The sequence below is a fragment of the Parasteatoda tepidariorum genome, chromosome 2 (assembly GCF_982258835.1).
Source record: "Parasteatoda tepidariorum strain Cologne lab strain chromosome 2, Ptep-v5.0, whole genome shotgun sequence".
NCBI classification, from domain to species: domain Eukaryota; kingdom Metazoa; phylum Arthropoda; class Arachnida; order Araneae; family Theridiidae; genus Parasteatoda; species Parasteatoda tepidariorum.
This window is the reverse complement of record NC_141756.1, coordinates 81,801,332-81,815,198: the sequence shown is the minus strand read 5'-3', so window position 1 is coordinate 81,815,198 and position 13,867 is coordinate 81,801,332. Positions and strand designations below refer to the sequence as shown.

At 26.6% G+C, this 13,867-nt stretch overlaps 1 protein-coding gene across 2 annotated transcripts in view; it reads right to left on the bottom strand.

Moving 5' to 3' along the window:
- Nucleotides 1-13,867, bottom strand: part of LOC107444247 (uncharacterized) — a 175,039-nt gene that overhangs the window by 17,062 nt on the left and 144,110 nt on the right. For both annotated transcript variants that reach the window (XM_071177753.2, XM_087157611.1), the window contains exons 10-16: nucleotides 9,712-9,839; nucleotides 8,871-8,986; nucleotides 7,291-7,356; nucleotides 3,657-3,754; nucleotides 2,772-2,922; nucleotides 1,049-1,117; nucleotides 873-962 (exon numbers count right to left, since the gene is read on the bottom strand). In XM_071177753.2, coding sequence (XP_071033854.1) covers nucleotides 873-962; nucleotides 1,049-1,117; nucleotides 2,772-2,922; nucleotides 3,657-3,754; nucleotides 7,291-7,356; nucleotides 8,871-8,986; nucleotides 9,712-9,839 — 718 coding nt within the window. The remainder of the gene's footprint in view (nucleotides 1-872; nucleotides 963-1,048; nucleotides 1,118-2,771; nucleotides 2,923-3,656; nucleotides 3,755-7,290; nucleotides 7,357-8,870; nucleotides 8,987-9,711; nucleotides 9,840-13,867) is intronic.

Here is a 13,867-nt window from a genome sequence, read left to right as displayed (position 1 = left end):
TAATTGATAACCACTATAAGTATATTGGATTAGATGTCATTCAAATAAAACTTTGAAAATTGAAATAAATATTCAACAAAAATCTGATATATTGTGAAGTTTGATGGAGTTGTTGCGCATGCAATTACTGCAGCAAGGCTATTTAAGGAGAGAGCACATTTAATATCTGCCAAGAACGTAAATGATAATTTTTACTATATTTATATTTTTTTTATTGAAATGGTAAAATATTTTTTCTTAAGTTACGCTATTTTATTTGAAAAAAAATAACTGGAATATAAAAGTATACTTGTTTTTAATTTGAAGTCTATTGACTCGAATGATAAGTTACAGATTAATACTGATTTAAATTTAGTTACTCTAGGATAAATAAGGTAAAAAATTCATTTTCAACATCATATTTGTTTATAAAAACCAAACAATAACTTAATTTCAAGATTATTGTTATTGATTTAATTGTAGTTATTACTTATACAATAATAATTGTAATTAAATTTAAGTAATGTATTTTAATAATTGTTATTATTAATAACTATAAATAAATCTCTGTTACCTCGCAAGGCTAGATTTGCTGAAAGTGCTTTATTGTTATTATTACAGTTGTTTGCTTAAAATTTGAAACTAACAAAATAATTACGAAAATGCATAAAAAACAAATGTAGTCAACATAATAATAAATGGTATAAAAATTAACATTTACTATTTTTAAAATTATTTTGTTGAATTGTAAATAAACTTTTCTAGCTTTACATTAATTTAAAACAATACATGATAGTGCGTAAAAAATATGCATATTAAAAATTAATTATTAATTAGCTTTAAATTTTGTTGCTAAGTTTTTATAATGTAAATAAAATTGTTTTAAAACTTACTTTCATCCTAAAGAAGGTGATGCTAGTTAATAAATCTACAGTGGACTTCAAGTCTTGAAGCTTTTCTGGACTTGAAGCAGGGAAATTATTCTAGTAAACACAAAGTAAAGTTAGACAAAAACAGGAAATCAGGATAATAATATAGTAAAATTTAAAAATAAGGAACAAATACTTACTCGATACATGGATAAATCTATTCTTAAGGAATTATGTAGTTGGTCCAAAAGCTTGACGAATTTCTCCTTCTGCAAGGAAGAAAAAAAATAATAATGTAGGTTCGATATAGATCTTTAATCAAATTAAAGCCGAAAAAAAAAGAATAAGTTAATTTACTTAGGCATAAATCCTACATGATTTAATAGATGTTAAAAAAAACAAAGAAGTTTAAAGAAGGTTCTTAGAATTATTCAAAGATACATTGGGTTTTTACATTCATTAGTAAATAAAAAATTTATCTTTATCATGTACTTTTAAATTATGATTGAAATAAATCATATCAAAGTTTAAAGCAATTAAAAATTTTCTTATTTTTTATTTGGCATTTCTTTAAATTACTAAACTTATTATTTAACACTAGAAAGACTGAAATACCTATATTGCCAAAAAGTAGTCAAAATGACTGCATTGTGAAAAAATAACTAATGTGTAAAGAAATTTGTTTAAAATAAATTTTCAATATTTTGATATTATTTTCAGTTATATAACAAGTTAGTAGTAAATATCAACAATACAAATAATTATAAAAGTCACAAAATTCTGAGAAATTGTGTCATCATATACATCATCGTTTTTCTATTTTGAAATTAAAAAGCAGTCAAAATAACTTCCTTGGGCAATCTAGTGTTAAATTACTACACACATTTTTTAAATCATTTAACATATTATATATTATTTAAAATTAATCTTTTTTAAATTTAAAACATAAAACCATCATTTTATAAAAAAAACATTTCTGCACATTTTGTTACTGAATTTAGTTGTATTAGAGCAAAAAGAATCTAAATAAATTACATAAAATAGTAGATAATGACGATTAAATACAAAAGAGGGAAAATTGTTCGCATTATTGCGATCATTGATTATTGCGATCATTGATTACCCATTAGTCAAATGTTTTTTTCTGGATAAACTTTCATAAATTCCACACCATTTCAAGTCATGGGGGCAAAAAGTGCATCAATTGATGTTGGTCCAATGGGCTAGATTGATTTATAATTACAGCTAATATATAACTCGTAAGACTCCATAATATTCTTTTATTTCTTCGTTATTCACATTTATATTAAAATTGGAGCCAAGACAATTATTAATAACTAAATCTTAAAAATTATACAAAAATACGTTAAATCAATTTTAGGTAAAAGAAAAACAGCAACGTTAAAAATGCAAGCTGGTGGGAATAAAAAGAAAAACTTCAGTCTGAAAAGCAATCAACTCCAAGAAATTCCAAAATTATCGTTTGCTTTTTTTAAAAAAAAATTGATCTTGTTGCGCTGCTATTTTTTATTGATGATAGCCTGATTTTTTATGACTTTTACAACTCTTTACTTATTTATTAAATTGTTTTAAGAAAAAATATGTGCATTTAATAGATCAATTACTTTTCTATGCTATTGGATGCCATTTTTACGGCGAGATAAAAAAAATCTGTTTGATTATTGAATGGAACTTGAATGTTTTTCAAGACTATTAGAAATGTCAAGTAATGTTATTTTCCAAATAAATAGCTTTTAATCTCACCCCCCCCCAACATAAATGATTTATGAGATTTAGATAACTTTGTTTTATCCCACAGAAAGTGGTGTATCTTTTTACTTCATATTTTATAAAAAAGTTTAAGAACTATATATGAAGGGCGTTGTTTATGGAACACCCTGTACATAGAACATGAATACATACTCCGAAATTGGAGGCAGCGAATCTATCACTAGCGGAGACGGCTGAGGAGGCGGCTGTGTGGGCGTAATAGGCATTGATGTTCGCCAAAAGGGTGCTCATCACCGCTGGGACTCCTTGGCACATGTATTTGGTGGAAAGGCAGTGGAAGTGGCTATAAAACAAATAGAATGGATTTTAAAATATCGATCAAGTGAATGACATGAATGCATCTAAAGCGTAATTGAATAAATGAAAGGAATGCATTTAAACATAGCTAAATAAAGGAATACATCATGTAAATGAAAGGAATGTCTTTAAATTTAATCAAATTAATGAAAAGAATACATTTAAAAAAATAGAATGAAGGAATACAACTAAACATAACGAAATAAATGAAAGGAATGCATTTAAACATAACTAAATAAAGGAATACATCATGTAAATGAAAGGAATGTCTTTAAATTTACTCAAATTAATGAAGAGAATACATTTAAAAAAATCGAATAAAGGAATACAACTAAACATGACGAAATAAATGAAAGGAATGCATTTAAACATAATCAAATGAAGGAATAGAATTAAATATTATAATATAATTAAAACGAATTTATTTAAATGTTACTACAGAAAAGGAATCCATTAAATTTATAAAACCTATGAAGCATAATCAATGAAATAAAAGAAATTTATTTAAATATAATTAAATAACTAAAAGATATCATCAGAACATTGTCGATAATAAATAAAGCAATATAATTTTTACATTTCTAAAATTTTCAATATCAAAATTTTTAACATTAAAATTTTCCTTAGATTTTTTTCTGACATACTTAAATTTAGGTTCTAAAAATGATGCGCGTCATAGTTGGATATATATGATAATGAAGAAGTGATAATGAATCTTACGTCATGGCTTGGTAAATGGATTCGATACCGTATCTCATGGCGAATTCGTCAACAATGTCTTGAGCTGGTTGATCGAAATATACTTTCCATGCATCGTCCTATAAAAGTCACGTTTTAATTAATCATGGAATAGAAATTATATAATTAGTGCATTACGTAGAAATTTAGGGAAGATATTTTGCAAAAACATCAGTTTTAGGTATATATGCCGTAGGCTAATTGGAAAAACCGATTCTTAACAAACTACTCCTACGAGGTTCACTGCCATAAAACAAACAAATGACGTCAGTAGCTTGCAAATAGCTAGATTTTCCAATGAGCTTATGGCATATACATCAGTAAGATTTTGTTATATTGTCTTTCAATATCTTGAAATTTTAATTGCTTTTGATGAGAAGTCTAATTTTTTTCGTACTACACTTATTTCAAACTCTCTGAATGGAGTTGACTTTTATTCATCCAGTAATTTTTTAACTTTAAATACTTATTTAGTTTTTTTTCTGTATCAAAATCTGTGCTTTTTAATTTTTTTTACAAATAAAACTCAGTTTAAAAATAAGAGTTTTCAATAAATGGAGTTTGCCAGCTGTTCAAGTAAAACCTTCAAATGATATAATAACGGTAAAAGTATTCGCATACAAAATATTTGAATGAAAACAAATACACCCTATTACAGTGTAATGTTTTTTTAATTAAAAAACAAATAATTTTTGGAGTTTTTTTTGCCTTTTTTTAAAGTGTCAAAAAACATCACACAAGTTTCATAGACTTAAGACTTAAAAAATTCTAACTTTAAGTTTTGATGTATTTTTATTAATGGTACAAAATAAATTGATCACAAATGATAAAAAATAGGTTCAAACAAAAAAAAGTAACTGAAATATCAATTGTTACTTTTTATGATTAAAACATATATGTTACTTTATTTAAAGCAAAGCTTCAAAAACAGTTCGTTTAAAATGGCAAACAATCAAATATTTATCATGTTTTACGTTACATAAATTTTTGAGATAAAATCTGATGTGGTATTTAATTCTATTTTATGAAAAATAGATTTTCTGTAGTTTCGATCTTTTAAAATTATGACGTAGAAGTGTTTTTTAAATATTTAAAATATGTGGTGTTATTTCGAATTAAGTTCTTCGGAACCCATAAAAGAAGCATATAACTTATTGCGTAGTAATCGTAAAACATAGTAACCATAACTTCAATATCTAATACATTTCGCAATATATAAAATAAAAAAGTAGATTTCATATTTATTAAAATTTATTTAAATATTTCACCATGTAAACTTAAAATCTAATTATTATAATTTTATCAAACTATATTATATTTTAAATTCACTGTGTGGTATAATCTTTCACCCTACAAAATGTAAATATTAAGAGTAATTTGAATAATTCAAGCACTTTTGCGGAAGAAAAATACGTCCATAACTATGAGGAAATATCAGACCTAAAAATTTTATGCAAACAATAAACTTTTTTCTATTGACCATAAATTGTGTTTAGATATGAATACAATCTTTTTATTATGATTAGATTTAAAATGAAAAAAGCTTTATATATTATGTGCTATATTTCTGATTTTACGAGTCAATCATATTATACAGAGATGGCGTTTCTTGATAAATAAATAAATCTAAACACAAAATGCAGTTTTTAAATCTTGGCTAATTTGATTGCATAAACATGAGCGTAAAATCCGTTCATAAAAATTTGATCATCGTAAAGCTCTCTTCTTACAATAAAATAAATTTTCTTCATAATTCCTAAGATATGTAAAAATTATATCGTAGAGCGAGGATATTATTTGGAAAAGAAGTAAAAATATAAATTGAATAAACTCATTGATGTGTATCAGAGTTAAAATAATAAACGCTAAGTAGTAGTCAAGAGATTTTTTTTCTTCACAGGACAGGAACATTTAAATAGTCCCCAATCTTTGTTCATAAAATATTAATTTGTACTTAGAACGTGTAATAAGCTAAAATCTGTAAGCATGTGAATAGTAGTATTTAATATCTACGAATACTTAAAAAGTGCCTAGAAATGTGTTCATTTTATTCAAAAGTTTATCTAGATGATTTAGTAAATTACAATTAATGAAATAGTGTGCCTAAATTTTTACGTAATCCAGGGATGGCTAACTTTTTGGGGCAAATGCGAAAATTTCCCTAAAGTATAAAAATTTTCGATCCAAAATTTTCAAATTTTCCAGCATACTAAAAATATAAAAGGTGTTGTTTTGAAGCAAATTACGGGATTTTTAAACAAATAGCGATTTGTTTCATGTAAGTTTAAGTAGTGGAGATATAAAAAATATTGCAACTATTAACTTCGGTTTTATTATTAATAAACCTTTTTATACATTCAGTCAGTTAGGTAATGTTTAAAATAATTTGAAGCATTTAAGTCAAAATAATTATTTAACATTAAGTAATTAATGTTGTTTTTTAATTTACTTTTCTACCAAATCATCTATATTGGAATTAGTTGCTAAATATGTTAAATTGTTATCTGTTCATCTAAAATTATATTTTGATTTTATGGTGACAATAATAGTTAAAAGAAGATTTAACTATTATTGTCAGAAGATTTAACTATTATTGTACACTTAAAAGAAGATTATCGTTCATCTAAAGAAGCTTATAGCTCACCTGAAAGGAGTTTATAGTTTACTTGAAACTATATTTTGATTTTATGGGGATAATAATAGTTCATCTGAAACTATATTTTGATTTTACGGTGATAGTAACGGTTCACCTGAAAGAAGTTTATAGTTTATCTGAAAAAATTTATAGTTCACCTGAAGAAGATAATAGTTCATCTGAAACTATATTTAGATTTTATGGTGATAATAATAGTTCATCTGAAACTATAATTTGATTTTATGGTGATAATAATAGTTCATCTGAAACTATATTTTGATTTTACGGTGATAGTAACGGTTCACCTGAAAGAAGTTTATAGTTTATCTGAAAAAATTTATAGTTCACCTGAAGAAGATAATAGTTCATCTGAAACTATATTTAGATTTTATGGTGATAATAATAGTTCATCTGAAACTATAATTTGATTTTATGGTGATAATAATAGTTCATCTGAAACTATATTTTGATTTTACGGTGATAGTAACGGTTCACCTGAAAGAAGTTTATAGTTCACCTGAAAAAATTCATAGTTCACCCGAAGAAGGTAATAGTTCATCTGAAACTATATTTTGATTTTAATAACAGAAAAAATTTGCTCACAAAAATATGCGGATTATGCCAACAACAATCAAATCGTGTAAAATTTGAAATTCACTTGCTGCTATAAACTAACAAAACTCATTATAATAGTAAGGTTTCACGAACTTTGACAAAGTTCCCTAAAAGTGAAATTTTTATTTTTTTTAATTTTTCAATAAGTCTTTGTGAACTCCACCACAAAGTCAAACTGTGGCACATGTCTCCGTGGTTGGCCATCCATAATGTAAACTAGTCTTTCTAAAATGTATATATTTGTTTAAAAGTATCTCCTGAAAGTATAGGCAAAGTTCGCGGAAAGACTGGTCATACGATCTTTACACATTCGCTTGATTTACTTAGCTAAGGTTTTGTATAAAGTAAAACAAATAATTAACTTACTCCTTTAGCTTCGGGAAGCTTGACATCCCCGTTTTCATTTTGTTCGCACAAGTAATGGAAAAGGTTCTGCAAATATCGAATAGAAATATTAATATACAATATTAATTTATGTAAGTGCATAAAACAAGTTCATAGTTTAATAAAATTAGATATCATTTTTTAATTATCAATGAATGCAAAAGAACTAATTAATGGTTCAGAAATATTTATAATATTCACAAAACATATAACATATCAAAACTTATCCTTTTAATTCCATTCCCTTTTTTTCTGGGCTTTGCATTGAGAATGTAACTATGTAGTTATGATAATTATCGAAAGTATCTACGCTCTAAAATAATTTTACCGCCAGGTTAGGGTCAATGTGTTTCAGACACTGACCGTAAAATAAATTAATACCTGTAAAGAGCTATTGTAACCTTAAAAATACTAGTCTGCTAGGATTTAAAAAAAAAATATAAGGCCACGGACCTTAAATTAAATTATTTCTCGTAAACGCTGTTTTCAGATCAGCTCGTTGTTTGATGCCCAGGCGATGTGTAAATCGAATCAAAGGAACCCAAACCATGACGCGAAATAAAATAGTGTTGTGCTGCCATCTGTTCGAGTTCATTTATGTAGATAGAATTACGTAGATTGAAAGATATATTATTTGGTAATGACTGGGTTCGAACCTGGAAACTTTTGCTCTCGGAGATTGAGGATGTAACTACTATGGAAAAGAGTGAACTTAGAATGACTTAGTTGACTTAGAATGTTTTATGCAATAACCGTGTAATTCTACTATTTTTTTCGAAATTCCTTAGAACTACGAGCACTGGGCTTCTTTCTAAAAAAGTGCTGGTTGTATGAATTGACCAATTCTTTGAATGTTTCGGAAATTTCTTCCAGTGTAAGAAAATAAATCATTGATGAATGATTAATCCATTGATTGTAAATATTGATAAAATAAAATATGTTAAAAAAATGAAAACAATTTTATGTGAACAAAAGCGACTAAAAATTGAATTAGTATTTAAATGCTCCAAAATATCACAAAGCGTTACAATACCTTCGTTTTTGAAAAACACAATAGAAAGTTATAAAAGCTTAACTCAAACAATAATATTTTATTTTACTTCAAATGTGCTGCATTTTTGCATTTTGTACAAATTTTAGTATATCTACTTCGTTTTTTCAAGAATTAAATTTCGTAAAAGAAATAAATGACGCTATTAGGTTTTTCTTATTCGTATGCGAAATTAATTTGGATATGGAATTCGTACGATTTTAAATTTGAATTTACATCCAATAACCTGTATAAACTAAATAAGATGAGAAAAAAATTACAAACTTTGCCGTAATATAGACGGCAATATTTCCTCTATATTAAGACAAAGTTTGTAATTTTTTCTAATTTTATTTAGTTTATACAGGTTATTGGATGCAAATTCAAATTTAAAATCGAACGAATTCCATATCCGAATTATTTCCGCATAAATGTTTTTTGTGACGTCGTCATACTACCCGAAGTGATTTTAGACTTTATACCCTCTAAATATATAATAGCTAAAAAATAAAAGGGGAAAATTATGAGTTACCTCATGCAAGCAAGTGTACTGAACATGATAAGGCGCTACTTTTTCTTCACCCTTAATTTCAACACTGATATGCAGGCGGATTGCTCCAGATACAGCAGATTTATCTGTACGCTTCTCTGTAAAAACAATGTTGAAAAACAAGATTAAGTACTGAATTATGAAAGATATAAGTATCTACTGATATTTATGGAATGTTGATTTAAGTCAATGTATGCGATTAAGTAAAGAGACCTTATACTTAGAGTTGATATACCTAGTGCTGGTAAAAGATCAATTCCAAATAGCGAGATATATCTAATTTATGTGAAATGAGTAGTTCCAAATAGCGGTAGAGGAAAGATATACTTTTATAAGAATTTTATAAAGATTCGACATGCTTCGAACGCACAAGCATGGCGCTTATTCTTAACACTAACTCACGAATAATGAAAGCCGAACAGGATAAAAATGATCCTGTCTTATTCTACAGTTAGTCTCACAGATACCTTTTCTTATTTTCATCATTCATGAGTTGTTTAACTCAAGAATGTGGACCATGTGTGCGTGCTTTACACATCATGCACCGAGTTTATTTAATTTTTAAATTATGATGTAAAATAGTATAAGTGAACCTGAAAATTGAAAACAGATATCTTTAGAAGGATTTAAAAGTAAAAATTTACTTTAAACAAAAACAAGGTGAACGTATTAGATTATAGTAAATCATTAAAAATTTACTAATTTTCAAGATATATACTGTAAACATTAAAAAATTAGACGAACATAATATTACTGATAATGATATGATGATAAATATTAGATATACTTAAACACATAAAGGATGTATACTGAATGGACATACCTAGATTATACCATACATCCATCTCTCCACTGAGTGTGCGTACTTCGATGATGGTTTGTCCTAAGAAGTCATCTGACTCCCTGGTCAGCTTCTGCCGCAACTTCGACTTCAAGTCATTGTCTTCATCCCTATCATCATTAAGACGATTATTTTAGAATGAGTTGTTATATCGAAGATTTTGCTTCATTTGTATCATATGAGATGTGATAAGTGAAAAGTTTAGTGAAAGGGTACCAAGAGACAAATGTGAATTTGTCACTAGATACTGTCTGTGCGAATTTGAGCATGAAAAAATTAATGGTCGGCTATATATACAGAACTCAATTTCTTTGCTTACAGGTCATTAAATAAGGCTGAGTTTTGTAAGCGGCTTCCTGCTTTTGTTAAATTTTCTAAAACTGATGCTCTTGAAGTTACTAAAATGTCCCTTAGAACCTTCTTCCACTAAGCTCTTACCACGAACGAATTAGAGTTTGAAAAAAATGTATGGTCAGCTATATATATATACACAGAACTTTATTTCTTTTCGTCCAAGTCATTAATGAAGAGGGTTGGGAATTAGAAAATGTGTTTCGGAAGTAGCTTTCTGCTGTTGTAAAGTTCTCTAAAACTAATGTTCCTAAAGTCACACAAATTTTACTTAGAACCTTCTTCCATTAATCTGTTACTAAGAACATTTTTACATTAAGTGACATTCTGGAAAAGTGAATTCGAATTTGAAAAAAAAAATTATGGATAGCTATATAAATGTGCAGAATTTGATTTCTTTTTTTCAGGTCATTAAAGAATACGGCAGTAAAAGATAGTTTTCATAAGCAACTTCTTGTTATTGCTAAATTTAAGTTGATGTACCGAAATTCACTAAAATGTATTTTTTTCCACTAAGCACTTCGAATATAAATTTAATTTTAAATGTCCTTCATTTTTTATTTTTCCTTTAAAATAAAGAATAAATTTGTGTACTCTCAAAGTTTGAAACAATTTTGTACATTGCGAATAATCAATATAATGCACCACCACCCGCACACAGTATCACCCCTATGCCTTCACCCTTCGAATTTATACATTTTGTGGCATAGGTAAATTATAAAGAATTTGTATTAAAATTACTTTTAAATCAATTATTATCATTCCTTAACCCATTCAATTCATTTGAAATTGATTTCCCTTCAATAATTGATACGCTTTCGACAATTACAAGATATAACTTTAACAAAAATCACTTGCGAGACAGTAACCATATTGCAGTCATGGATAGAAGCCATATAAATCAGTCATATCTATACAAACAGAACCCTAAAACGTCGGCGTGATTACAGCTGCTTCCATTCTCTGTCAATGACGCTCTTACAAGGAGAGATGAGTATGACACATTGTAATTGTGAAACATATGCATTCAAAAGGCATAACTGTCAGAAATCAAATCGCGTGTCTCAACTAGCGGCATATGTTTTCAATGACAGCTGATGTTAACCTAAAATCAGGGTTTCCACTCAAATTTAAGACTGTACGTTTTTTTATTAACTCGCTGTCATGTATGTGAGGGTTTTGTAATCGAAATTTCGACCAATTTCAGAGAATTCATGCCTAATAACAAAAGTAACAACTATTTTTTGACAACTACAAGCAGAATTTATAGCTATTTTATGTTTCCTAATAGCAGGGCCGGATTAAGCGTATGCGGAGCCCTAGGCCATTTAAATTTTTGGGACCCTTAGATAAAAAAATTTTTTCTCGTATATTTTTTATTTATTCAAATATAAAAGTATTTATATATCTTTTCATTTAAGAAAGCATATTTAAAATAAAAATAAATAATAAAAAATTCATTTTTGCTTTATTTTGTTAAATTAAAACTAAAAAAATTATCGTATTTTATTAATATATATTTGAAATTGATTTTTTTTGATTTTGTTATTGATTGTTTTTGAATTGATTTTGTTTTTTTTTAATTTTTTAAAATTTATTTTCAAAAATAAAATTTCAAGGGGGCCCCTAATCATTGGGGGCCCCAGGCCATGGCCTAATGGGTAATCCAGCCCTGCCTAATAGAATATATCTTGAACCAAAATTTCGAGGACTCTCCTACTAACTAGAGTGCTTAAACGTTATCTGGGCGTGATGACGATGGAAGTTTCAATTGTTTCCTAACTTCTATAATAAACAGAATTTATCGTTATTTTATTGCCTGAAGTATCTAATCATTTATCAAAATTCCGACTAGTTAGAGTGCTTAAATTTCAGCTAAAGGTTTGTGCCTGATGATTATACAAGTTACCATCGTTTTCTGAATGATACAAGCAAACTTTAACCAATCGAAATTTCTAGCACTATCTATAAATTAACTAACAAGCAAAAAATTAAAGAAGAAAATAATATAATAAAAAATAAAATAAAAATGTCAAGAAATATATTTTTCAGGAAGAATAAAAAGGGAAAAGAATAATTTAATCTTTGTCGGATGCAAAATGAAAACGGTATGGCGTATCACTTTCGTTATTACCTTTAATCACCACCGAAACTTTTACCCAAGTCTTTCGTTTTTAGATCTGACAAAAATGAGCAAACATAGTTAATAAAAGCGCTTCGAAATGCATTACTTACATTACACATTAAAACTTAAGTAAATGATAGTTTTATGCTAACATTGTACTGCAAATTTGAAATATTTCTTTTTTGAAAGATTAGCAACTAATTAATTAGTTTTTCATTTATAAAGAAACTCTCAAAATTGAAACCCGTAGCGCAGTAATTTTTAATAAGTTAAAAAATCAAAAGATCCAATAAATAAATAAATCCAAAGTGTTTTTAGAAAAATGTATTTACTTTTCTTTTAATAAATATTACATTACACATTAAACATATTAAACATACATTATTGCTTTACTAATTGAAACTTAAATAAATGTCATAGTTTTATGCTTATATTGTCCTGGATAACTTTGAAATTATTTTTTTTGAAAAATTTAATCGATAACTAATTAATTAGTTTTTCATTTATAACGAAACATTCAAAACCGAAATCCCTAATGCAGAAATTCTTGAAAAATTAGAAAATAAATAGAACCAAAAAAATAAATCCAAACTGTTTTTAGGAAAATATATTTACTTTTCTATCAATAAAAATTTTTTTCTGTAAAAAACATTGTTACTTCTCTCTTTTGTTGTTTTGTGTTTTAAATTCTCCATTAATCGTACGAAATTTTTAATTCAATGTATGAATCCCAGCATTTATTCCCTTAGGCAATATTATTCTATATTTCTTTCTAAAAGTTTATTGATGCAAAGAAATAATTTATCACAAGCTTTAATAAATAATTTATTATCTTAGAATTTAAAACTTGAAAATGCTTTGGTGTAACCTCCTAAGATTTAATGAAAACACTCTGAAATAAATTAATAAATAACAACTGTATAATTGAAAAAAGTTTCGTTTATTCAAATTTTTAAATACATTTGTTTGATGTGTTTGAAGTAATGTTTGTTTATAGGATAAATATATGACAGAAAGTTTAATTTTCTGATGAATTATTTTGAATTTTTTTATGTAAAAATTGAAAAAAAAAACAATTATTTTTTGCTAATGTAAAAATTATTTATTCATAAAACAAAATATTTTCCCAATACATACAGCGTTTTAATTAATTAAACAAATCTGCATGCATCTTCATATGTGATCCCGAAGGAAAAGAAAAAAAAAATAGGATAGATTTTACTTAATTGCGATTCAATGAAGTTATTATTCATTGGTTAAATTTTGAGTAACAAATTTTACCGTTTATCGATTGAAAAAAAATAGTATTTTAAAATAGTTTTTTCTAATTAAAGTGTTAAAAGTTTTTCATGCATTGAATTGACATTATAGTTTTTATGAATAAGCTTTCCATTGAAATAAATCCTATTTATATTTACAGATGAATTGGAATAACATTTACTAACTAATCTTTGCATCAATCCCCGCATATCATTTGGGAAAACTCTATCTGCATAGATAATAATGATTAATGAGTAAGCATATTCAACTACAGTCAATAACTAACTAAACAATGAATTATACTCGAAGAATAGTTTAGCATGTTTGAACATAGTAATGGATTTTGATAAAATGAATTAATATTTATTATGATGTTGAGAGATTATGACTATTTTATTTTCA